At 52.9% G+C, this 25,555-nt stretch overlaps 1 protein-coding gene across 1 annotated transcript in view; it reads right to left on the reverse strand.

Annotated features, from left to right (window-relative positions):
* ESYT3 (extended synaptotagmin 3) overlaps positions 1 to 25,555 on the reverse strand; it is a 49,372-nt gene that overhangs the window by 13,319 nt on the left and 10,498 nt on the right. The window contains exons 2-16 of the mRNA XM_028099231.1: positions 17,606 to 17,647; positions 15,557 to 15,691; positions 12,223 to 12,299; positions 10,429 to 10,495; positions 9,697 to 9,786; positions 9,105 to 9,160; positions 7,500 to 7,620; positions 5,175 to 5,345; positions 4,447 to 4,529; positions 2,809 to 2,857; positions 2,465 to 2,554; positions 1,900 to 1,962; positions 1,743 to 1,805; positions 1,121 to 1,189; positions 313 to 399 (exon numbers count right to left, since the gene is read on the reverse strand). Coding sequence (XP_027955032.1) covers positions 313 to 399; positions 1,121 to 1,189; positions 1,743 to 1,805; positions 1,900 to 1,962; positions 2,465 to 2,554; positions 2,809 to 2,857; positions 4,447 to 4,529; positions 5,175 to 5,345; positions 7,500 to 7,620; positions 9,105 to 9,160; positions 9,697 to 9,786; positions 10,429 to 10,495; positions 12,223 to 12,299; positions 15,557 to 15,691; positions 17,606 to 17,647 — 1,263 coding nt within the window. The remainder of the gene's footprint in view (positions 1 to 312; positions 400 to 1,120; positions 1,190 to 1,742; positions 1,806 to 1,899; positions 1,963 to 2,464; positions 2,555 to 2,808; positions 2,858 to 4,446; positions 4,530 to 5,174; positions 5,346 to 7,499; positions 7,621 to 9,104; positions 9,161 to 9,696; positions 9,787 to 10,428; positions 10,496 to 12,222; positions 12,300 to 15,556; positions 15,692 to 17,605; positions 17,648 to 25,555) is intronic.

Consider the following 25,555-nt stretch of genomic DNA (forward strand, 5'->3'; position numbering starts at 1 on the left):
ATTAAATTATTTCTTAAAGAAGTACATCATCATTAAGGTCCTGGGATGATCCCAACACAGGCCACTCTGGGTGCTGGGTAACAACTGGAAAGACTCTTGCAGGGAGAGCCCTGGAGGGCTTGTCCTTCCACAGCCTCTTACCCAGTGCCCTTGGGCACCAGCCTCATGAAGATGTGGGGCCTCTGCATCCTCTCCCACACACAAGGGGCTGACTTTACTGCTGGGAGAACCTGCTCAAGGCGAATTAGCAAGCTCCCCACCCCTCCTGGCTTAGACACTTCTTAGCTTTGTTCCGGCCGCCCAACTTCAAACCTTCAGATGCAGCTCCTCAGCTGCCACGCTGGACACAAAGAAGGAGAACGCCTGGCTCCACACTGGGTCCTTGCTGTGGGGACAGGTCTGGGGACAGAAGAGAGTAAGATCACTCAAGGGTCAGGATGGGCAGCGCAGGACACTGGCGCCCTCTGCTTTCAGCTGGCCACCCGCTGTCCCCGGGAGCCTTCTCCGCCTCTGCCCCGGGGTCAGGCGCCGCACACTACAGCTTAGGGGGGGCGTTAGGGCAGGGCAGCCAGACCCAAAGGCCAGACGGGAGCTGTCCCAGGAAGTTGTGCAGGGGCTGAAAAGCATACCAGCAGCACTAGAGCTCACTTCCAGGGGAGGGGCCCAACAGGATTTCTGCTGCTTTCTAGCTGGTGCTCTTGGGCAAGTCACTCATCTCTGACCCTCAGATTCTTTTTTTTTTTTTAAGATTTTATTTATTTATTTGACAGAGAGAGACACAGCGAGAGAGGGAACACAAGCAGGGCGAGTGAGTGGGAGAGGGAGAGGCAGGCCTCCCGCCGAGCAGGGAGCCCGATGCGGGGCTCGATCCCAGGACCCTGGGACCATGACCCGAGCTGAAGGCAGACGCTTAACCGACTGAGCCACCCAGGCGCCCCCTGACCCTCAGATTCTTAAACCATAGAACTATTTTGTGAGGTTGTTCTGAAGACAAACTGTCTAGAATGTAACCTGCCACCTACTAAGCATTCAGTTCTCTAATTCCCTTCCTTTCTCTTCTCTCCTTGAAAAGGTGGGGCGCCCCCTTTCCTTGTCCCCTGGCTGCGCACCAAGCTCTTACCTTGCTAGTCTGTGTCTTCTTGCCTACAGATAGCTTGACATAGGAAGAAGGGTCTCTGCTGACTTTATTCTGTGCAGGGCAAATCCACAACAAGGAAAGTGGCACCACTGGCCTGAGACCACCCCCCCCACCCCACCGTACCTCCCAACTCCCAGAGCATCAGTGGGATCTGGGACCCACCGACCGCTTCCCGTCGAGAGAAGGCTACCATGGTGCTCCCAGGGCCACTGGGCTGCCAAAACTGTGCAAGCACCAGGGCAGGGCTAACCCCAGGAGAGGTTCCAAGTTAATGACAAGAGGCCGGGAGCTGGGCCTGGTTCGGCACAGGCTCTTGTTCCCTGGGGCCTATGGAAATGGTCAAGTTTCGGCTCTTTAACTTGTGACCCAGGTACTTAACCTTCTGGGTGCTACATGTAAGATGGCAACAGAAACAGACACACTCATCATGGGACTTGGGCATAATGAACATGAGGGACGAGTTGTAAAGCCCAGTGCCTGGCACACAGCAGACTTGATGAACAGCACTCTTGTCATCCTTGGGCTGTGGGTGCACAGATGATCACCCACGAGATAGGGCTGTGGTCACTCTGGGGAAAAGGAGCCGTGACTTGCTTTCACTTACTTTGGTGAACCTGGAGAGTTTTTTGGCTCGATATTCACCATTCAGGTAGTCAAAAGGGTTTCTCTATAGCACAAGGACAGGATAAATGAATGACGCATGGACATTTGCAAGTGACGGGCACAAGGCAGGGTGTGACACTGGTCACGTCACCACTCACCGGCAGGTTGCAGGCACTCTCCAAGAAGACCACGAGCATGGCAGTCGAAAGGCCACCTTGGTCCTACAAGCAGACACAGACCCTCACTAGGTGCTGCGGCATCAGGAGACACAGACTGGTTTTGGAGAAGCCTATTCATGGCAGAAGGAAGCCAGCCAGCCCTTGCACTCCAGACAAGCCCTAAGATTCCCCACAACCTAGCTTTTGGTTGAGACTGAGTCTACAACTGCAGCAGGACAGATTCAAGTCAGACACGGGGGGGGGGGGGGACTTCTCCATGGACTGGGCTGACCGGCACTAACAGCGTTTGAGGATCCCATCTTCCCTGAGATGCTCAGAGGCTGCCTGCTGAGGGGCCACGAGCTGCCCTGGGTGGAGATGAGGCCGAGGGACAGGTTCTGCAGAAGGTGGGGCTGGCTGGACGATTCTGGGAGTGGGATCTGGGGGCTTCATCCCGCCCCCTTCCACACCGCTCTCGCACGGACCAGCCCTGCCACAAGTCCCACCCCCGCCCCGCCACACCCACATGCCTTTCCTTTAGGGAGCACTGACACCCCACACTCACCTCGACCAGAGCTTCTGGGTCGGCAGTCAGTGAAAGCCACTCCAGCCGCAGGTGCAGCCGCCCGCTGGTTGTGTCGTGCAGGGCAAACCACTGCAGGAGGAGGGAGAGGAGAGCTCAGGGAAAGGGCCAGTGAGGTGCTTCTGACCCTCTTTAAGTAGTTCCGTTCTGGGACCTGGGAGGGGGGGCCTTTGTAGGGGCTTTAGGGAAAAGGTGACCCAGCCTAGACGGGGTGGGCTCTGGGCTTGAGGGACCAGGAGAGGTGATCATAGAAGTGCTTCTGTCCTTCTACGGACAGATGGAAACAAGGATGTCCACAGGGAGGGGGTTACAGGCACCGTCTTTACCTCATCCACCACTCTGTTCGCCATGACATCTCCGAGGCAGATCTGCAGGCTGGAATACAGAGGGAGTCAGCTCGGCTCCAACGAGGCAAGAAGCCGCAGATGTGAGTGCGGCCCTCATGGCAGGGGAGCTTATTCAGCCCAAGGAACCCATGGTAGACCACTTGCAGCTCAAACAAATGAAGGACTGTCTGACCATCAGGGCTGCTGCCTGGGCAGGCAGGTGGCTCCGTTCCCCAGAGGAGAATGAGCAGACACTGGACACACTGGCTCTGGATTTCTCAGTGATGGTGCTACTGGTGTTTTGAATGGCATGATTCTTCATTGTGCAGAACTGCCCATGCATTGCAGGAATTTAGCTCCCCTGTCCTGTGCCCTCTAAATGCCAGCGGCACCACCTCCCACAGTCATTGTAACAACCCCAGATGCCCTCCGAGGGTAAGTGTAGTTGGCTTGCGTGTGTTGGCATGTTCACAGCGTGCCTCCACCTGCCCGACCCAGGCCCAAGCGGGAGCTCCCGACAGCCGGCGGGGAGACCATGTAGCCGTTAGAAATGTGCTTGAGCTCAGAACACACTCGAAATCAGTCCCAACACCAACTACAAGCCACACTTCTAATTGCAACAATACAAAAACTGCAGCTTTTTCCATTAAGATGAAAAGAAAAATAACATCTGGTGGTGAGCTGTTTCTTAGGCTGTCAGATCATGCCCCTCCCACTTTGCTTTGTTTCTGCTTTTACAATTACATGTTCGTGGAAACAAGCTAAACAATACAGCGGTGTGAAAATTTGGGTAAAACACTCTTCTGCCTCCTCATCCCAACCCCCTGACATGAGCAGTGTGAACAGCCTGCTGTGCAGCTTCCACGCCCTTCTCAGTGCTCACACACACACTAGAGGGTCCTCCCTGGAGAAATGAATCAGACTGCACAAGCCACTTCCAGCTGCTTTCTCCCCCAGACTGGCGTCCTCCACATCAATACACAGAGATCCTACTACTCATCATTTTTAAAAGCTGCAGAATATTCTATAGTTTGGCAATGGCAAACTTATTCACATATTCAGCCAGTATCCTCTGAGGCTGGACAATTCATGTTTCGCCACCACAGTTCGGCTCATTGCAGAGCGTTTCAGGTATAATGCTTTTACTTTATAGGAGATTCCTGGAAGTGGGGCTAACGGGCCAAAAGACATGTAAATTTGAAATTTCTATAGCCAGCCCCAGCATGCGTAGCCATTTCAGTCCTCCCACAGCCCTGAGTTTGGGTTCTGCCCCAGAGCAAGTGGCCAGGGCTCCTTGGCACTGGGGACCTGCCCATCCATGCCAGCTTGCTCCTACGACTGCTCCAGATGGGGATTCTGGGCGCATCATCATCGGGAGTGCAGGAAGCAGAGCCCATGGTCCACAAACCTTGGGGTCTTCGGTATCCCCAAAGCCCCGCTCAGGGCTGGGCACTCCGGAGACTTCTAGAAAGGAGGTTAGCGGCAGGAACGTGGAACAACGGAGCCAGTTGCCTAACACGGTCACCGTGTCAGAGTAACCAAGCCAGGGGTGCAGGTCACTGAGTGGTGGAAGCTGGGCTGCTGTGTCCCAAGGCCCAGCCCAATGCCCTCGGGGCCCCGCTCAGCCCTCCTCCTCACCTGCCCAGGAAGTCGTCCCTGTCGGGATCCTCGTCATACAGGTCCACCTCCAGGTCCTGCCCAGGGACTTCATACACTATAAACTGGAAGGAGAGACAGGTGACTTGGTCTGCAGGCCACAACGGCTGATGAAGCAGGCCTCGAGCATGACCCAAGGGGAGCCAAATTCCAGCTCTGCCACCTGCCAGTTCAGAGCCCTGGGCAGGTTCCTGCCTTCCGGTGCCTTTGGAGAACCCCACCTCTAAGAAGAGAGTGATGCCCTCTGGCAGGACAGGGAGGATTAGCGTGGGTGCTCAGGGGACGGTGGCTGCTGGGTGTTCTGAACTGAGCTCAAAGCTTCTGGAGTGCTAAACAGGCTGTGGGTACTACTCTTCAAGTAGTAGCGATTGTGGGTGAATTTAAGGGAGAACTTTAAGCTCCTGGCATCAGGCTCTGGCAGGGGAGGTTGAGAGGATTTGGGCAGAACTGACTCTGAGGTTCTGTTCTGTCTTATACTCCGGTTTGAAAAATTCCAACAAAGCTGACTGGTGGGGAAGGGAGGTGGGAATGCACCTATGAGCTGTCCCTCCAGCAGGGCCATATTAGCCCCTCTCTGGAAGCCTGGTGGATGTGGGAACTAGGCCCACGCCCATGTTGCCCCATGGGTATGTGAGGCCCTCCCTTGTTTGGACCCAGCATGACCCAGCATGGAGCCTGAAGGGCATCAGAAGAAGCCAGGAGACCCTCACCTCAAATACCTCATTCCAGGTGGGGTTCAGGTTCTTGTAGATGGTCCTACTCCGGAAATGCTGTAGGCCAATGCTCACCTTGGCGTAGGGGTCTGACTTGCCTCGGACCCCTAGGAAGCTGTCCTTCTGAGCCAGCTGCTCCGCCTCCAGCAAGTGGACCCTGAGCACTCCCTGGAAAATGCCCCAGCCCAGGGCTCACAGCCGCTTTCTGGGCTGTGGCAGCCCTCCAGGCCCGCAGCGTCGGGGCTGAAGCCATCAGACATCACCCCAGGCCCACCTCACTTTCTCCATGTCTAGATGGGAGACAGAACCAGCTACGGCAGTGTCCCCGCCAAAGCCATACAGCAAGTGATGTCAGGGCCCAGGGCTCTGTCCGCTGCATCACGACACCCTGCCCACCGTCCGGGCCCTCCCGACCTTGCTCGCCTCCAACCTGCCATGGGACTGGCTTGTTCGACTGCAGCTGTTTCCTCTTGTGCCAACAACCACCATCCGAGGAGGTTTCCTCCTGTACTCCCCGCCCTCTCTCTAACCTGCATGTAGAGCAAGTTCTAGTCATTTCTTTCTGACAGCCAGGGGTACACACCCGTATACCCGTATGGGTACTGCCTGCTGTGGGCAGTGGGTCCCTGTGCTCATAAAGGCCCCGCACTGACTCCGCCCCCCCCCCCCAGCTTTGTCCTAAGGCAGAAGAGAGCACAAGAATTAGGAAACCCACTTCATGGGGCCAGTAAGGGCTCCTGCCTGGAACTGTTTAAAGTATCAGTAGATACATGTACACTTATCATGGTAAGCGGCTGAGGAATTGGCGGAATTGCTGAATTGCTGGATCACTTCACTATATACCTGCAACTAATCTAACACTGTATATTAACCATACTGGAATGAAAGTGAAAAAAAAAAACCAGTAGATACACACTCATTTACCCTTTGACCCAGCAATCCCACTTCCAGCTCTAAGAGGATACTGGTAAAAATATAAAAAGACATGTACGAGGCTATTCATGACAGCACTATCGGTAATTGTGAAAGGACCGACACAACTCACTGTCGCTCGCAACTAGCTCGGTAACAGCCACTCACACCACGGGGCACGGTGCGGCTGCAGGAGGAAGGGCTCTGCCGGCGCTGTCACTGAGGGGCGCCCAGGACATAGGGAGCGACAAAAGCAAGGTGGAGAAAACTGTAGTTCACTGCCATCCATCAAAGAAGGGGAACGTGAACATAATTAGATATGCACACAACTGTACGTGCATCTGCTCATATTAGAAAATAAATAAGGAACAGTGGAAGGATAAACCATCACTTATAGGAGGAGGGTGGAGGTTAGGTGGAGAGAACAAGGGACAGAAGCCAGACTCCTTAAAACAGAATTTGTTTTTTATATTGGATTTTGGAAGCTTGCAAATATTTTGCATGATGGTAAAAGGAAGTTACGGTCAAAATTAAGCCCTAAAAATAGAAAATGGAATGAAACAAATCAGTGTAAATATTCATGGCCAGTCGTCACAAACACACAGAACTACTCCAAGTGGGTTTAAATCATAGCCACTTGCCAGTACACCTTGGGCATATATCCCAAGGACAGACTGTTTTCAGTAATGGTGATGCAGGTGATGGTATTGAGCTGTTACTCTGAGACTGCCACACACAGTGTGGGATGAAGCCCACGTGTCACCGTGGGAAGGCTGTGAGGACGCATGCGCTGCCTCCCTGGCCAGCCCGGGCCTCTCCTGGGTGCAGCTGGAGCAGGCTGATGCCTCATACCTGGCACAGATGGTGCAATGGGCACGTACCCCTCTCCTGAGCCCTGACCGCCTGTCCTGAAGGGCACCTTCTGTAGGGAGGCCGTGTGTCTGTGCTCAGAGGCCTCCCAAGCGGGGCCCAGGATAGAGGGGGCAGCGGGGCTGAGCACACAAGAAAGCCCCACGTCCCGGGCTGACTGAATATTCTCCCCAGTTTATCCCAGGGATCCTTTCCACCCCCAAATGATGGGAGTCCAGGGAGCCTCATGTTCCTGAAGGGAGGACAGGAGTCTCCTGGAGTTTCCTAGGGGCAGGGGTGACTACCCAAAGTCCCCAACCCAGGCGGTAGAGGGGGGGCCAGGATCCAGGAAGGAATGCCACCTGGGCTCTGCCCCTCCTTAGATGGGTGGCTTTGGGCAAGCCAGTCAACCTTCCCAAGACTCCGTCTTCACCCAATAAAATGAGGGTGCCACGCTCCCACAGGACAGAGACAATCGTCATGTTAGAATGCCTTCCCTCCGCCAGCCTGTGTGTCCCTCGATCCCGGGCCCAGTGCTCTGTGGCCAGTGCGGGTACTCACACAGGGCAGAGGGAAGAGCAGGTTGGTCACATCCAGCCCCCTCTTCACAGGCACAGTCACACGGTTGGGCAGCACCAGGTGGGCGGCAATGAGGTCCTCCAGCAGGCTGTCTGACACCTCACTGGGGGCAGTGGGCACGGCCAGCTGTGGAGGGGTGGCACTACCTTCCCCAGGTCACCTGCCCCTCCAGCCAGGCCCAGAACCGGAACCAGGAGCAGAGCTTGGTGGGTGGGGTGGGCCCTGCCCGGGAGAGAACAGCCCTGACTCCAGCCTGCCTGGCCTGGGGGGATGTGGGGCATACATTTTGACAGCCCCCAGCCACCCTCTTCCTCGTCTTGTTTTGTTCTCTGAGGCAGCACAGTGGGGTAGCTAAGAGGGGTGACCTGGAGCCTGTGTGCCAATCTCGGCTCCATGACCCATGAGCTGTGTGACGTTGGGTAAGTTGCTAACTTCTCTGGACCTCTTCCCTCATCTCTAAACTGAGGATATTAATACTACCTCCTAGGGTTGTTACGAGGAGTAGTTAAAACACATCAAGTGCAGAGAACAGCGCCTGGTGCGCAGTAAGTGCTAGCTAAGGGTTTGTTCCCGTGGCCCTTCTACTCCCGGACATCCCATCAGAATTCCCTGTCTACTGCCGGACTCCGTCTCCCCAGGAGAGGGGCAGGGATGGTGCCGAGAACAGGACTAGCACGCAGCAGGTACTCAGTAAACATCTGCTGAACGCACTGTACCACAGGAGTCTCTGACTCCAGGGGGCCAAGATCAGTGGGAGCATCCGTGGTGAGGGGGCCAGTGGTCCTTCCTGCAGGCAGGGGACGTCCCTGAGCCTGGTAAGCCCCAGCTTGCCCTGGTCAGTCCGACTGTCCCGCCCTCGTGGGGACATGTGTCCACATGAGGTCGGAGCCCTCCTCTGCTCCTCTGGGGGGGGCAGCGGCCCCCACAGCCAGTCCCAGGAATGTGGAATTTCCCGGACCAGCTTCTCTTCACTGGCCTCTGCTGGGACAGCAGCCCCCTGCGACTATGGCTGGGGGTGGGGGGGCCTTGTGGGCATCTCACCACACCCTTGGGTCGGGGAGGGGATGGGGTGCAGCTGAAGGGAGTGTGTGTCCACCCCACTGTGTCACCGCACACACCTAAGTGTCCTCCCAGGACCACAACACAGAAGGAGAAGGCTCCCCTTTCACGGAGGGAGAGCCCAGAGGGGTAAAGTAAATTGTCTGAAATCACACAGCGCTGAGCGACCGAGCCAGGACCCTGGTCTGGCTGGGTGTGGTTCCAGAGCCTGTGCTCTCAGTAGCCCCCATGGCCTCCCCCAGGACAGCTCATCTGGCCAGTGCGTGCCCGGGCATTTGGGGGGGTGGGTATGTGTTCCGGGTGCAGTGCCTGCCCACAGAGGCCAAGCAACACTGTTAGCCTTCCGCTCCCTCTCCAGACACACCTCCCCTCTTCCCGCCAGAGCAGGGACAGCTTGGTGCAAGCGCCACTCCTCCCGCGGGACCCCGGGCAGGAGGGCACAGCCGCTGTGCCACGCCAGTCACGGGCCGCCCAGCCGTGGAGGGCCCCACTCCGGCGTCCGCCCGGCAGCTCCTGCGGCGCACTTACTTGATTCCTGGCGCATCCAACAGGTTGGTCAGGCCTGTCCAGTTGATCTGCAGATGCTGCAGGGGCAGAGGGAGGCTGTTAGACTGGAAGAAGCCAGAAGCCCAAGGCTGAGGTCCCTCTGCCAAGCCCCTGGCACCCACCAGCATGGAGAACATAGCCGGCTTGGGGGGGGGAGCACCTCCAACAGGGGTGTCAGGCAGGTGAGGGCACCCCTCAGCCTTACGCAGGCCTCGGCTTGGGATGCCCGGGGCTGCCAGGCCTGCCGCCTCCCTGCCAGGACCACCCAGGAGTGGAGCAGTGCACAGGGCCACAGGCCGGCCTGGACTGAGAGGTCTGAGAGACATACTCCTGTCCACCTCGGACCCTCTGTGTGACGCGGGCAAGCCGCTCCTGCGAGCTGCTTCCTGCTCTCGGGGAGAGCAGAGCCGAGCCCCTCAGGCTGCCTCAGACGCGGGACACGAGGAGTGTGGAGTGCCCGGGTCTAGGCTGGTTTCGGCAGCTCCGTCCTTGGACTCACATTAGCACCTGGGGCCCAGCAGGCGAGTGCTTACTCACAGGGAAACACGGGCCTGTGTCCCTCCGCAGGACCTACCGGCTTTTGGAGGAAGAACACAGTCACGGCTCCCACGAAGGGCTTGTCCACCAGGAGGGGCTCCAGGATGACCCGCAGCGTGCCCTGCAACTGGAGGGGTACGGAGGGCGCAAACAGGACCTCAGCCTCCCTCCTCCCTGCACCTGCCGTGCTCATGCCCATGCTGCCCCCAAATGTCAGGGCCACCTGCTGTGGCAACAGGAGCCACACACGGGGCACAGAAACCCGCACAGGGCTGCTACCCCTCTGCTGGTGACCAGGGGCCGTGGGCTAGCCACCACTGCTGTCCACAGGTGCGCTGGGCCTGAGGGGCCTGCAGCCTTGCCCCCATCTCCGGCCAGCCCAGCCAGCAGGGCCCCAGCGCCGGTACTCCTCCTCTGCCACAGGCTCTTTACCCCTTCCTTGATCCACACCCTGTTTCTAAGCACGGCTTCTGCATTACTCCATAAGCAGAACCTCGCCCTTCCCTGGGCAGCTCATGTCTCCCTGGGGGGACTTGAACAAACAGAGGCAGGTGTGGGGCCCCGGGGCCAAGCAGAAGGTTGGTAAAGCCCAGTCACCACTTTCTGGGCCTGCGACCTCCGGCCTGGAGCCCCTTGATCATTATCAGCCTGTGTGTGGTGTCCTCACCTTTTCTGCAGCCCGCTCCAGTGAGAGCCGGCTTCCCCCTGCCCAGCTTCCCACCCCAGGGGCAGGAAGGGTGGGGGGGCAATGCCGCCAGCTTCCACGCACCTGAATCCCGCTCACACCAGCCTGTATCTTCTGCAGCTCCACACTGATCTCACAGTCCCCAATGTAGCTGAAAGTGGGGAGGGAGAAGGAAGGCCGGGAGGAAGGGCAGGTCCACCGCTCAGAGAGACCAGGAAACTTGCCCAGGGCCACACAGCCCGGGCTCAGGCAGCCAGCCACCAGGCCTGAGCCCTGCATCACCTGGCTTTGGCCTCCTCAAAGCCACAGCCTCTCTCAGCTCTGCAGCAACACTGACCTAGGCCCAGCCCTGGGAGGCAGCCCCCAGGTCCCTGTACCCAGGTGCCCCATGCACATCCTCTGCCCACACGGTCAGTGACTCTGGGCACCACTTTGCCCCACGACAGCCCACAGATGTGAAGGAGGGGCTCCTGATGAACATACCGCCCACCCCTCTGCTGCTGCTCTGCGCCGACCCTGTCTCTGCTTAGGTCTCTTCCCTGGGGACACAGGAACCTGAGTCTAGCTGGCGGCTCTTACCAAGCGATGGGCACAGGGAGCACAGAATGGGTGCCTTTGAGGGTAAAGATCCTGAGACCCCGTCAAAGGACTGAAGGAGAAGACGAAGAGGAGAGAGGGGGCAGCCTTCAAATATGTGCAGGACAGGTGGAGGGGCTGGACGTCACAGAAACGCTGGGTACCCTCTGGAAGGGGGGCAACCTAGGGACCCCAGGGGCTGCCTGAGCTGGCTGAGAAGCTAAGTGGGTGCCAGGTGACGCTGGCGGTTCTGGTGGCAGAGCCTTGGAGCCAGGAGTGCCCAATAGCCATCATCATCCCAACACGTCCCCCAAGTGGGGATGGGTGTTCCCAGAGTGGGCTCCAATCTACCCAATATGCTCTCAGCGCCAGCCTCTGGGCTAAGGACAGGAAATGAGACGCTGGAGAGGAATGCAACGTTCTGGAACTTTCACAGTTGATCCTCGGTCCTTTTATTTTTTTAAGATTGATTTATTTTAGAGAGAGAGCATGAGTGAGTGCATGAGGGGAAGGGCAGAGGAAGAGAATCTTCAAGCAGAGTCCCCACTGAGCGCAGAGCTGGACCCCAACACCTGTGAGATCATAACCTGAGCCGAAACAGAGCCGGATGCTCAACCGACTAAGCCACCCATGCACCCCTAATCCTTGGTCCTTTAAAGCACAATTAAAAGCTCACCACCTCCAGGAAGACTTCCTAGACTGAATGTCCCTCTCTCAGACTCAAGCCTGCTACAAACATCTTTCAAAAGAGGTACCTTTGCCCAACCCACCGAACTAGTCACTCCTGTATCTTTGCATCCTTGTTTCCCTTAGGCTCCAGAGTCCGGCTCTCCCACAGATCTCTCCCAGTCTGTGCTCAGAGCTCCCTGGGCCTTACCACAAGTCCCCACATCTTCTTGTCGTACTTGCTCCCTCTTTCTCCATCCTCTTTAAGGCAGCTGGTCTGAGCCTCCAGGTGACTAGCCCTGACCTCCAAGAAAGCTCTGCGGCCTGGGCCTTGGGACCCGGAGCCTGCCTGGTGCCTAGTCTGATGGGAGAAGCGAGGCCTGGGCTGAGGGGTCAAACAGAAGCGGCTTCCCTGGGACTATCCATTCTCCTGATACTCTTCCCGTCCCAAGCAGGGACCTTGTGCTCCAGCCCAGGGCGGTGGCGGGGGGGGGGGGGGGCGGATGGGGGGGTGCTGTGAGGTGCTTTCCCACCCAAATTAGAATGTTAACTACACTACTCCATCTTCAAACTGGCTGTTCTCCCACGGTGTTCCTCTGTCCCCTGCACCTGGCCCGCACAGGCAAGAGGGCTCACCATATCTGCAGGTCCAGGACCACCCGTCTTCGGTTGCGCTGGTTAGTGTGCGCCTTGACCCCGTTGACGCGGGGGCACTGGAAGAGAGGCGAGAGGGCTAGGTCAAAGGAGATCTCGCAGCAAGGGATGGCTGCTGGCCCCCTGCCCAGCACTGGCTTTGTCCACAACAACGTGACCACTACACTCCTGGGATGCGGCACAAACAGAGAAATTCACACTGTGGCCCGTCTGTCCTTGGACCTATGATACCTCCCCTCCCTAGGTTATGCAACCTTCCTTCTCTCTCTCCTACCACAGATATTATATTCACAGAGTACCTGCTCTATGCCAGGCATTAGCCTGGGGAGAAGGTAAGGAGCAAGACAGGCTGAGCCTGCCCTCATGGGTTGGAAGCCCAGCAGAGGAAACAATGGTGGGGGCAGGGTATGATGAGCTGCAGCCCCTGCTGTCACATGGGGATCAGGGGACTTCAGGAGTGCCTTCCTTCGGGAGACCGAGGGTAGTGGATGCTTTTGGAGGAGGTGGCATTTAAATAGTTCTGGCATATGAGTAGGAGTTGGCCCCCCAAGGGCAAGAGAAGAAGGCAGGGATCTGACCCTAGAAATTAAAGTGTCCCACACCACGGCCATGGTCCCCTAGCCTCTGGGGCCGAGGGCTGAGCTCCTAAGTAATCTCCCCCACCCCACTCCTCTTTTTGCCTCCTGTCAGGAGGCTAGTGGGCATTGGAGTGGGCTCTGATTATTAAGAATAAAAAAAAGTATCGTTTGAATTTGAGTTATATGCATGATGAACTAGTTAGGGGTGAAGTTTACTAATGTCTGCAATCTAGTTTAAAATGCATTAAAAAAAAGTGAGGAGGAAAAGAAGATGTGTGGATATGTGCTAAAGCAAATATAACAAAAGGTTAGCATACAATCCAGAGGGTCCACTGCATAATACTCTCACGTTTTCTGTATGTTTGAGATTTTTCACAATGAAACGGAGAAAAAAAATTAATCAGCCATACTAGAGGAGATTCCATTATCTTTCTATTCTCTCTTTAGAAAGTGACATTTACAGGGCACCGGGGTGGCTCAGTAAGTTAAGCGTTTGCCTTCGGCTCAGGTCATGATCCCAGGGTCCTGGGATCAAGTCCCACGTTGGGCTCCCTGCTCAGTGGGGAGGCTGCTTCTCCCTCTCCCTCTGTGCTCCCTCTCTCTCTCTCTCTCAAGTAAAAAAATAAAGTCTTAAAAAAAGAGAAAGTGACGTTTACAAATGCACTGTCACATAAAAAGCTTATCAAAGAGTACGGAGCCAAAAATGCAAGGCGAAAGGTATTATAGGGGGTGCCTGGGTGGCTCAGTTGGTTAAGCGTCTGCCTTCGGCTCAGGTCATGATCCCGGGGTCCTGGGATCGAGCCCCGCGTCGGGCTCCCTGCTCAGTGAGGAGCCTGCTTATTCTCTCCTTCTGCCTGCCGCTCTGCCTACTTGTGATCTCTCTGTGTCAAATAAATAAATAAAATCTTTTAAAAAAAAGGGTATTATAGGGACATCTTGAGCAGTTAATTAAAATCATCACATGGTTTTTCCAGAGTTTGTGATGTGTGTGATATGTCAGCTTTTTTCTTTTTTTAAAGATTTTATTTATTTATTTGACAGAGAGAGAGACATAGCGAGAGAGGGAACACAAGCAGGGGGAGTGGGAGAGGGAGCAGCAGGCTTCCTGCTGAGCAGGGAGCCTGATGCGGGGCTTGATCCCAGGACCCTGGGATCCCGACCTGAGCCGAAGGCAGACGCTTAACGACTGAGCCACCCAGGCGCCAAAATATGTCAGCTTTTTAAAGTGTTTAATTTGCTGTGGTTTCCTATTCTTTCTCATATTTATTTAATATTCATTTTTGTCCTGATTTTACATTTTAAATTTTATGTCCTTTTTTTTAAGAGTGTCCTCCAAATCATAGGCACTTCAGGCTGCATGGCACCTGGCTCCACCCTGGCCTCCAGGGCCTGGATGGTAAAGACCCAGAAAAGCCAACGGAAGCCTGGGAGGAGAGTGGGGCACTGTGAGGGACCTCCTGCAGCCTGGAGTCACTGCTGGGCCTGCTTCTGCTGTGGCGAGGGATGGCTTCCCAACAGCACCACATCCCACAGGCATCAGGCTCTTCTCTAAACACAGCAGTCTGCTGAATCCTCCAAATGCCGGCTCAGACATCACTCACTCCCGTCAGTCTTCCCGGACGACCACAGCCCCCAACACCCCTCCACTCCTGAGTTCGAGCATTCCTGCACGGAGGAGTACACAGCCGTGTGGTGGCCCACCAGTTTGTGTGTCTGTCTCCATAACAGGACAGGGACCTTCCCAAAGGCAGGGGCACAGTCACACCCATTTCTGTCTACGGTGCCTCTGCACACAGCCATGCTCCGTGAGTCGACACGAATGAAGCAGGGAATGAACAAAGGAACTAACAGATGCGGGACAAACGAGGCCTGGCTGAGTCTGAGAGGCACAGACCAGGATCTCCATGGGTCTGGCAGGCCCACTGCCCTCCCTACTCAGGCGGCTAGCGGGGCAGGCTGGCCTGCGCTCTGACACCTGCCTGTCCCGCAGCAGACCAGATGCCAATGTGTCTGGTTTACCAAGGGATGGACATCAGGCAGTCCTGTGCCCACGGGATGCAGTTCTTTTTAAGTAAACCCTACGCCCAACGTGGGGCTCAAACTCACAATCCCTAGATCAAGAGTCACATGCTCTACTGACGGAGCCAAATGACAAAAATAAGACTCATATCAATGGGGCACTTTGGGACAGCAGAAGTGGGGCAAGAAGCCGTCAAGAATAGGGACATGATGTTGGGTATGTCAAATGCAAACCTCTTCTAGCCTGAGTCACCTATTAGCTTCGCAGTAGTAGTGTGAGGCTTGTGACCCTAACTGACAGAACTGATCAACTGGTGGAGAACTGTCCCCTGCTTTGAGGCACTGCCCCCCCCCCCAGGGGGGTGTGTTCTTCCTCGCTGAGGCCTTAGCAAGCATGACTTGTACATTTTCGTATCTGGCTGGCTTCTACTGCATGGCACGTTTCCAAATTTTGGCTCAAGAGAAGTGGACTCATTTCCCACCTTTCCTTTTTGTTCTCTCTGAGCCAGGCTTCCTTTGAACCTGCAGAGATGTTGGTGCTGTGACGCGGGGGTGCAGGGTCTACACTGAGGCTGAGAGGCTGAAAACTGTAGGTGGGGGCGGCATCCTTAGGGAGCTCCCTTGGGCTATTTTCAATCAGGTGAGTGACCTGAGGCAGGGTCTGGGACAGAGAAAAGACTGCATGGTAGACAGACTGCCCCTCCTGAGACATCACCCACCTTTTGTCCAAAGTAGAGCTTGGTGAAGGTGAAGGTCCTCAGGTGGATGCTCTTCTCCCGGATCTTGGGCTCGAGTTTCTCCCGGAACTTGTTTTCCATGATCATGCTCAGGTAGGGCCAGGTCTGACAGATGATCTGTGGCAACAAGAGGAGGCTCTTGGCGGTCAGGTCTGTTTCCCCCACCCAAGACCCAGGGCTGCCCGGGACAACCCAACCCAGGGCTGGGGGTCCCGTGGCCCTTATGCTGCAGCACCCACAGGCCTGCTTGCCCAGCCATCTCCCCCGCATCCATTCATGTGTCCATCAAACATTGCATAACTACAGCAGTGGTTCTCACAGGTGCCCAGGCAGTGGGACCCCAAGATTTGGTGCTGTTTTGCAGAGTACCATGAAATAGTCACTAAACTTAGTATTATGAAACTTATGATTCTGTGCTAAAACAGAAGCTATCAGAGTCGACACTGTGGTATAATCAAGAAGTAGCAGGTACCAGAGGGGTAAGGAAAAGAAATCACAGAAAACAAAGTTAGACTGCTTCCTGTGGATTTAACTTATTCTAGCAATCAGAAAAGGCCGCCTTTGGCTGATCTCTGCAGCAGAGCGACTCACGGCCCAGGTCTGGGAAGCAAGGGAGGGCAGGGCGCGGGGGAAGGGGAGGGTACTGGGGAGGGCGCCAGGGACGGGTAGGAAAGGAGCAGCAGTGGCAGACATGTTCTTTCTGGGCCAAAGGCTTCGCCCTCCTCCTCCTCCTGGACGTGGGTCATAGTTTACAGATGCACCTTGCGCTCCCCCGACCCATCATCAGAGGAGGCTCAGGCAGTGAGGTTTCAGGGCTCTACCACCCCCAACTCTCTCAAGGGCCCCGTCAGGGCTGGTCCCAGCTTCCTGACTCGCTGCTTTGTGGTCTTGAGCACGAAGACCGGACACACGTGGTGCCCCAGTGTGTGGTCTTGTCTACACAGCTGTCTCCCCATCCATGCCCTGAGCCGAGGGCAGGAGGCTCATCGCACCAGTCACACATCCCCAGCACCTTGTGTGGGGCTCTGTGTGTCAATGCAAGAAAGAAGGATGGAACACACGAGGGCACCCGTGAACTAGTGGACACACGGGCAGGAAGAACACAGTCTGTCCCAGGGGCCCTGGGCCCTGCATTAATCCACAGAAATCCTTGGAAAGGAGCAGTCCACTTCCTCCAACTTCTGCCAGCAGGCTGGGAACGGTTTTTGATCCACATTGGCAATGACATTTCTGGTAACACGAGACTATCAGCCTTGGCTCAAAAACCATCAGGAAGTCCTTCTTTATGCCTAAACTTAAGTCATTCCTGCTACAGGCTGTTCTAACCAGAACAGAGGCAAGGTCTGTATTAGAAAAAGTCCCAAATCAGGATACTTGAAGGGGTGGGAAGATACTGGAGTCTCCACATCTAGGAGACAGGTTTGGGCTGATCAGCCAGGGGCCAGACTCTGTTCCTCATCTGTAAGAAGGGGCCAGATCAGCAATCACAGAGCTGGGCCCTCCCTGAGGCCTCGGGCAGCAGGGCCCAAGGGAGCTCCCCCCAGGATCTAACAGCAGTCATTCCGACGATGACAGTGTTCCTGACGGCCCGGGCACCGTGGGGCTTTCATTTACCTCATGAATCCTCACAACCTCACAAGGCAGGGACCATAATTATTCCCATGGCACGGATGAGGGAACCGCTCGGAGAGGTAGCAGATGTGGGCTGGCGAAGGGCCGCAGCGGTGGTGGGATACCGCCCTCCTCTCCCTAGGAAGCCCTGACATTGGCCTCCTGCAGGGCCGCACTTTTCTCTATCCTTCCCTGTATTTTCTAATATTTCTGCTACCGCCTTGCGTTCATTTCACACTAAAAAAAGGTGTGTTTGTTTTTTAAAGAAAGTCATTGGTAACGAGAAGAACCCTGAGGGTAGGAAGGGGGAGCAGGCAAGGTTACTGCCAGCAGGCTTTTGTCCGTGGCCACCTCGCCCCCATCCAGTGTGGGGTCACTCAGCCCAAGAGGCCAGCCCCGCCAGGCCCACCTCAGCCTTACCTTGTTGGCCCACTCGACCCGCTCCACATCCGGGAAGTGGATCTAGGGAACAGAAGCCCCGAGGTAAAGTTAGACTCAGCACCTGGCCGCCCCTGGAGACCAGCCGCACGCAGCCCGGGGTTCCTGCTCCCACCGCACGTGCGCCGCTGCTCTTCCTCCCCGCCCCCTCAGCGCCCGCTGGGCACCGGCCAGCAGACTCAGCCAGCCCTGCCCCGGGGCGCGCAGCCCGGAGAGGCAGGCGGCAAGCCGCCAGACCGCACCAACGTGCGCCCCGAGCGGGGCATACGGGCGATGCCGGGCAGACAGCTCCCCCAGCCCCCGACTGCGCCCGGCCGCCCTCAGGCTGGAAGGGCGGGGCTGGAATCCCCTCGTTTAGCTTATGCAAATAAGCCCCGCCTTCCTGGTGGAAACGCAGAACCCCCACCCGGCCCGCTCAGGGTACCACCCATACCACCGACTTTGCTCCTTGCCACTTCCATCCTCCTTATTCTTTTTTTATTTATTTTTTAAGATTTTTATTTATTTATTTGACAGAGAGAGACATGGCGAGAGAGGGAACACAAGCAGGGGGGAGTGGGAGAGGGAGAAGCAGGCCCCCCACGGAGCAGGGAGCCCGATGCAGGGCTCCATCCCAGGACCCTGGGATCATGACCAAGTAATCATGGCCTCTGGAGAAAAATTAGAAAATGTGGGTGAGCAAAAGGAAAGACATTTCATCAGAGAATGCTGAGTGGCAACCACCGTTAACAGGTGGATGCATCTCTTTCCAGCCTCTTACAGAAACAAGGATATGTAGTTTTCACAGGAATTGAGGTCAGTGTTTGGTAGTCTGCTTTTTCCACTTAGCAACGAATAGGACTGTGTTGATTCCTAAGGTAATGATTGCCAATTTGAAAGGCTGAAAAGGGGATCATGCTGTTTTCATAGGCAACTGGGGAATGGGAGCACCCCTCCCCAGCAGGCCAGATCCTGGGGTCACAAAGGGGAGCTTCCTTCAGGTCACAGCCCCTAGCCCTGGGTTGGTGTGTGTGTGTGTGTGGGGGGGGTTATCCCAAGGAGAAGTGACAATCCTATTGCCTAACCTTTGCATGACCTGATTCTGAGGGTTCTTAACCCCTTCCCTGCCAGAGTCTCAGTCTCCGCCAGTGTCTGCTGAGCTTCTCATAGACCCTCAGCCCAGCCCCCAAGGTTTTCAGGGACAAACAGGTAAGACTGTACTGATGCCTGACACAAAACATGATCAGTAAAATGGTAGCAATGGTCATCTCTGTCACCAAGTCCTCAGAGCACAAGGCCAACTCAGGATCAGATTCATGGTGGGTGTAGGACTCCCAAGGTCAGGAAAGGAAACGTGTCCATGCGTTCACATACCTAGTGCACACCAGGCCTTGGGCTAGCTCTGGGGGTGCCCTGAAAGCCAAACATAGACCCTGGCCTAGGACACTATGCCCAGGAGTATAGAGTAATTTAATTCTTTTAGGAGTTTTCCTTTTTTTTTTTTTTAAGATTTATTGGCGGGGAGGGGCAAATGGAGAGGAGGGGAGAAGACGGAATCTCAGGCAGACTTCCCGCTGAGTGTGGAACCCAATGTGGGGCTCCATCTCATGACCCTGAGATCATGACCTGAGCTGAAATCAAGAGTCAGTGGCTTAACCAACTGAGACACCCAGGCGCCCATTAGGAGCAGTTTTTAACAGCCTTGAGAAGTCAGAGAAGCCCAGTGCTTCTCGGACTCCCGGAACATCAAGCCCTTCTCCCAGCCTCAGTTTCCCCAGTTCTAGACGGTGATCCATACTAACTTGAAGAAGCATCTAATATTCCCAGGTGCTAAAGGAAAATCACTGCCTGGCTCCCCAAGGGGGGGCTGGCCCAGTCCTTAGGAACAGAAGGGAATGATGGGAAAGGGATCTTGGGGGAAGTGGGCAGGAACTAGGGCCAGCCCATCCAGTTCAGCTGGGGAGAAGCAGCCTATTCCCCACACATTCCCTGCTGCTGCCCTGGGTCAGGTACGAGGCTGGTACCACGCAAATGGAGGGTGAGACCCTTTCATTGCCCCCTATCACACCGCCCGGCACTAAAGTAACAACTCCTCCATATGGGGCTGAAACCGACATCCCCATTCCTCTTTGATTGCTCCATTCATCACCATCTTTGACTTCACTTCTTCCAGGCAGCCTTTCCTGATCTCTCAAGTCAGAGATAGGTGTCCCTCTTAGGTGTCTGCTGGTTCTCCATCGTGACATTTAATACACCTCATTAGAGCTGCTGGCTCTTACCGCCTGCCTCACTAGACTGGAAGTTCTTGTGGGCTGACTCAGACTTGTTCCCTATTAGTGCCTGTCCCTAAATATTTGTGGAATGAATGAATGCATAAATGAATGCAAGTTTCTTGCCTACCAACAGGTCCTAGGCTGGTAAAGGAAGCAGGCAATTAACAGACCATTCCAGTACAGGATCAGTGCCAAGGTGTGGGGAGTGGGACCCTCACAAAGGAGAAAGGTGGGTGATAGCTGGCCTTTCCCTGGCACCTTTGCTCTTCTTCTGCCCAAGCCTGCTGGCTGGACCCCTTCCTCTCCTCCTTCCATCCCAACCACTGTGCTCCCATCCTGCCCCGGGGCACACCTGATGTGTATACCCTTCCACCTCCTACCCCCACCTCTCCAGGGGAGGACACAGGGGAGGTTCTGCAACCCTGGGAGCTGAGTTCTGATCTCCTGAACCCTGGAAAAGTGATCCATCCTGGCAGGTCCAACCCTGGCCACACTTGGGAGCCAGTCAGACAAAGATTCCTGAGCTGCCTTTCACACCTACTGAATCAGAGTGTTTCCGGGTGGGGCCTTGCAATTTATTTTTAACAAGCTCCTGGCATGATTCTGGAGTTCCGTCAGGGTTGGTTGTGAGGTATCAATGACCAGCCCACCCCTTGCAGTAGAGTGGCCCACACTCACCCTGACCGTGTAGATAGCAGCGGAGTGTCCAGGGCCCGCACTGTTTTCACAGTCTCTTGGCCAGCCACACTTGTGTTTGAGGCTCCTTGCTAAGAGATTCCTCTAGAGAACAAGTCTGAATGCCCTGATGAGAGCAGCAATTCAGGCCAAGAAAATAAAGAACCATCAAGTCACCCTATTCTGCTTTAGGCACCCTGCCGGCTCTCCTCTGCTTAAATCTCAGCACCTGTCATGACTCCCCAGTGAGCCAAATCAAGAGCCAGGCCACCGTCTCTGTGACTGCTCCAGAGTAAGTCCTGGACCACGGAATGACATCAGAGAGAAAGACATTTAGGGAACAACTACTCAGCCCCAATGCTCCCTCAGTTTGGTGGAGACAAAGGAGTTGTCATTTTTTCCATTATAATTGGCCTTTAAAAAAAAAATCTTTCCCTACTCCAAAATCTCAAAGTTATTCCATGTTTTTATCTGTTGACTTTATATTTTAGCTTTGCACTTAGGTCTTCAATCTGTCTGAAATTGTTTAGAGTGGGTAAGATAGGCATATATTTTCTTTTATATCCAGACTCCCACTAAGGCAATTTTTTAGTATCATATACCAAAAAAAAAAAAAAAAAAAAAATTTCCATCCTTCCTTCTGACTTGTGAAGTGACTTTCCTCATATGTCAGCTTCTCATGTCTGGTGTGTTTCTGGACTTGGCATTGAACTCAATAGTCTGACTGCCTGTTTCCTGCCAGTACCACACTGTTCTAATCACTGTGGCTTTTTTTTTTTTTTTTTTGCGGCATGACCCAAGGTAGGGTGATTCCTCTCTGTTTGCTTTTATTTTTCAAACCAATTTAGCTAATAGTGGTTATTTATGCTTGCATATGAATTTTAGAGTCTTGGCCATCTTCCCCCAAAAAATCCTCCTGGGATTTTGATTGTTATACTTTTGAGTTTATACGTTTGTGGGAGAATGGATAGCTTTACAATATTAAGTTTTGCATCCATGAACAGAATATGTCCCTTTATTAATTCCCATTTGGTTGCATTCACATTTAAAATCATAAACCTTTTCCATAAAAATCCCATACATTTTTTTTTGTTAGATTACTTTGTGGGTTTTACAGTTATTAAAAATGGTATTTCATTTTCTGGGTAACTTTGTCGGAATTTGTTGTTGGTTCTGTTCATTAATTCCCAGAGGTTATTTATATATACTTCTAATCTCCAATAACTTTTTTCTTACCCTTATCCTTCTTGTTTCTCTTAGGTTTGTCTTCATTGGCCAGGCCCTCTCTGGTACTACACCAGGCAGTGGTGATGACAGCGAGCAGATCTATCTTGTTCCTGACATCAAATGGAAGCTCTTCCATGAAGCATGATTTTCACTGTAGATTTTTAGAGGACAGCCTCTTTGTGATTGAGGAAGTTCTTTTCAATAGCTACATTTCCAAGAGCTTTCATTATAAATGGCTCTTGAACTATATTCAACACTTTTTTAAATCTATTGAGATAATTGTGTTATTTTTCCCTTTGGTCCATTAAGGTGGCCAGCTTAACTGATTTCTTTATAAAACAAAACCATCTCTAGTTCTTGGGATAAGCCCCATTTGAAGCAGTACATTTAGTTAGCCCGGTATCTCTTTAGGTTTTATACACTCACAATTCAAAGTGATACCTACAATTTTTGTTCTTGTACAATCCATATCTAGTTTTGGTATAAAGATTTTTACAATAAATTAGAACACTAGTGGGACAGCTTTTCCGTATCCTATTTTCTGAAACAACCTGTAAATAATAGGAATTATCTGATCAGTGAAGTTTAGTGTCTCTTACCTATAAAGCCATCGTAGCCTCAGGCTTATTTGGAGTGGGAAATTACCTTTTCTCTCTTCAGTGGTTAATGGTGTGTATTCAAGGTCTACTTATCTCTTATTGTGGTAATCTGGGCATTTGTGTTTTTCTAGAAATGTATCTAGTTCCTCTAGGTTTTCAAATGTATTGATATATATTTGTTTATAATATTTTATTATTTTTAATCTGCTTTATCTGTAGTTATTTCTGCCTTTTTCATCCCAGATTTTATTTTCATCTTTTTCTATTTAATAGATCAAGCTTGACAAAGGTTTTGCCCATTGTACTAATCTTTTCAGAGAACTAGCTTTACTTGTTAATAATTTTCTTTCCCCTTTACATTTACATTAAAATTTTTGTTCATTTTCACCCTTATATGTATTATTTCTTTCCCTATTTCTTTGATCTAAATCTGTTGCCCTTTTACATTCTTAGAGTTGAAGATCTTATTTTCAGTTTTTGGTTTATGAGAAATTCAAATTTATAAATTCCCCTATGATTTTTGGCATTGTATTTTCATCACTATTCAGCTCCCGGACTTTTCATAATTACCATTACGACTACCTTTTAAACAATGATTTTTTTTAATAGTAATATTTTTAAATATCTAGACATGTGAGATTTCTAAGGCTATTCATTGTTTTCTGACTCCATTTCTTTATGGTCTGCATAGTCTGTAGGATGGCAATCCATTGGAATATATTGATAATTCCTCTGTGGCCTAGTGCACGATTAATTTCTGTGACTGTTCCATATATGATCAAGTTATTAATCATGTCCTTTTAAAAAAATCATGCCCTTTGACTATTCTTTATCTTTGTTTCCTTTTGATTTATCATTTTCAGAGAAGAATGTATTAGAATTTCCAAGCCCAGCTGTTGATTTATCTACTTCTCCATGCAGTTCCATCGGGTTGTTGGTTTACATTTCAAGTTTATTTTATGCAGTACATACATCTCCATGATTGTTATATTACCTTTTTAAATTACTGTTTCTTTTATGATATAACATCCTGGTCTTTAGGATATATCCAAGTTACATTCTATTTTGTCTAATATGAAAATTGCCATTCTCGCTTATTTTGTTTCAAAGTTGCCCAGTTGTATCTTTTCCTACCCTATTTTCGACCTTTTTCAGTTCATGTTATCTCACGTCACTTAAAACTCACCTTAATCCTTTCTCAGCCCCATTGTACAGATGAGGAAAGTAAGGCTCAGAAAGGTTGCTCACAGTCACCAGCTATGGAGTGCCAGAGCTGAGACAGAGACCCAGGTATGTCTCACCACCAAGTCTGTACTTCTCCCCCGCACCCCCTCACTTTTTTTTTTTTAAAAATAGTTTATTTATTTGAGAGAGAGCGAGAGAGAGCACAAGCAGGGTGAAGGGCAGAGAGAGAAGCAGACTCCCCACTGGGCAGGGAGCCAGATGCGGGACTTGATCCTGGGACTCCGGGATCATGACCTGAGCCAAAGGCAGACACTTAACCACTGAGCCACCCAGGTGCCCCCCTCTTACTCCTCTTAAGAAAACCTTACATACTACTAGGTTTTCCTCTTTTACAGAAAGTCTAGTTTAGTAGAGGATTGCCCTCAAGGGACCTGAGTCTTCACTGGTAGACCATGCTTTATAGTTTACAAAGGACATTCTGCAGGTACTTTCATTTCATCCTCCTAATACTCCATAAAGTACACAGCAAAGCCACAATCATCCTCATTTTACAGATGAGGAGAGGCTCAGAGACAAGTTGGTACCTGCCCTGATCACCCAGGTGACCAGAACTCACATTTCACCTGCATATAATTTGAGCCCAGTTTTAAGCCTTTTCCTCCCCACTTTAAGTGTCAGCCTGTGAAGTCCATATCTTAGTGTCGAAGTATTCCTCGTGCATTTAAAATTTCACCTCTGTCAGCCTCGGTTTTCTCATCCACAAGATGGGTACAATGCTGCCAATTTCACAGAGTCCCTGAGATGAGTAAATGAGACAATGCATGTGACGTGCTTGGTACCCTCCCTGGCTCAGGGTAAATGCTCCAGAAGCGGTGACTGTCGACGGCAGTTGTATAGATGCTGGAGGTGCACTCTGGCACCTCTGTCCTCAGGTACGTGCCAAGAACAATGCCACCTGGGCTATGTGTCCAGCTCTGTCTGACCCAAAGTCCCAGAAATTCTCTGCGAGATCTCCAGGTGCCTGCGGCTCCGCGCTTTGGGAAACCACAGAGAAGGGAGAAGAGAAAATGAGGAGAGGAGAACACAGCGAAGGTGGCTGAGGCTGAAGGAGAAGGACCGCAGCGGAGTGTCCTCTGCTGATTGGCTGAGGGGTGCGCCCCGCCCCTGTGAGGCGCCTGCGTGAAACTGCCCCATGGGGGGTGGGGGGTGGGGGCTCCACAGGGAGGCGTGGCAGAGGGACCCAATCGGAGCCTCTGTGCATGTCTTTCCTCTGTAGGTAGGTAGACGAGGGGAAGGCAGAAAAAGACTGGAGGGCCACTCAGACTGAGTTCTGTCAGTCACTGAAGTCTAAAGTTCTGTCAGTCACTAAGGTCACTGAACTTTTGTCCCAATACCTCACAAGGCTGGGAGTCCCTGAGACCAGCCAGGAGGGAGACACCCACACCTCCTGGCAATGCAAAGGGCCAGACTCAGGCAGGGGGGTCTCAACCTTTTGTCCACAAGACCACCACCTGGAGAGCTCCTTCAAACGTGGGTTCTTGGTAAGGGCCCTCAGAGATTTTGATTCAGGAGCCTGAAGCCTTTGGGCAGGGGCCTGGAAACGTGTATCTTTAACGAGCTCCCAGGTCGTTCTGATCATGGTGGTGGAGAGTGTGTGAGAGTGAGTGCTCAGGGCTCCCTAGGCTGAAGGACCGGCTCAGGCCCTGGAAGAAGGTGACTCCTCCGCCCACTGGGCCTCCTGACTAGGGCTCCAAAGTCACTGTCTGTGTCTCCAGCTGTCACTCCTGAGAGAATACTGCTTTGTCATCCAGTTCTTACCAGCAGCTATGGACCTCGATTCTTTTACAAAGGGAGTATCTTTTGTGCCACAAAGAGCAAGGGGAGGCAAGAGCCAGCAGATGAGAAACACCATATTATGAGTCTGCCTGGCTTTGGGCACTGCCACTGCCGCTAAAATGTGAGCCACTCCCACCCCCCATCTGCTTTCTACAGCC

The sequence above is a fragment of the Eumetopias jubatus genome, unplaced genomic scaffold (genome assembly GCF_037043125.1).
Source record: "Eumetopias jubatus isolate StellerSeaLion01/CBP00866 unplaced genomic scaffold, mEumJub1_p1.0 scaffold_1, whole genome shotgun sequence".
Taxonomy (NCBI): Eukaryota; Metazoa; Chordata; class Mammalia; order Carnivora; family Otariidae; genus Eumetopias; species Eumetopias jubatus.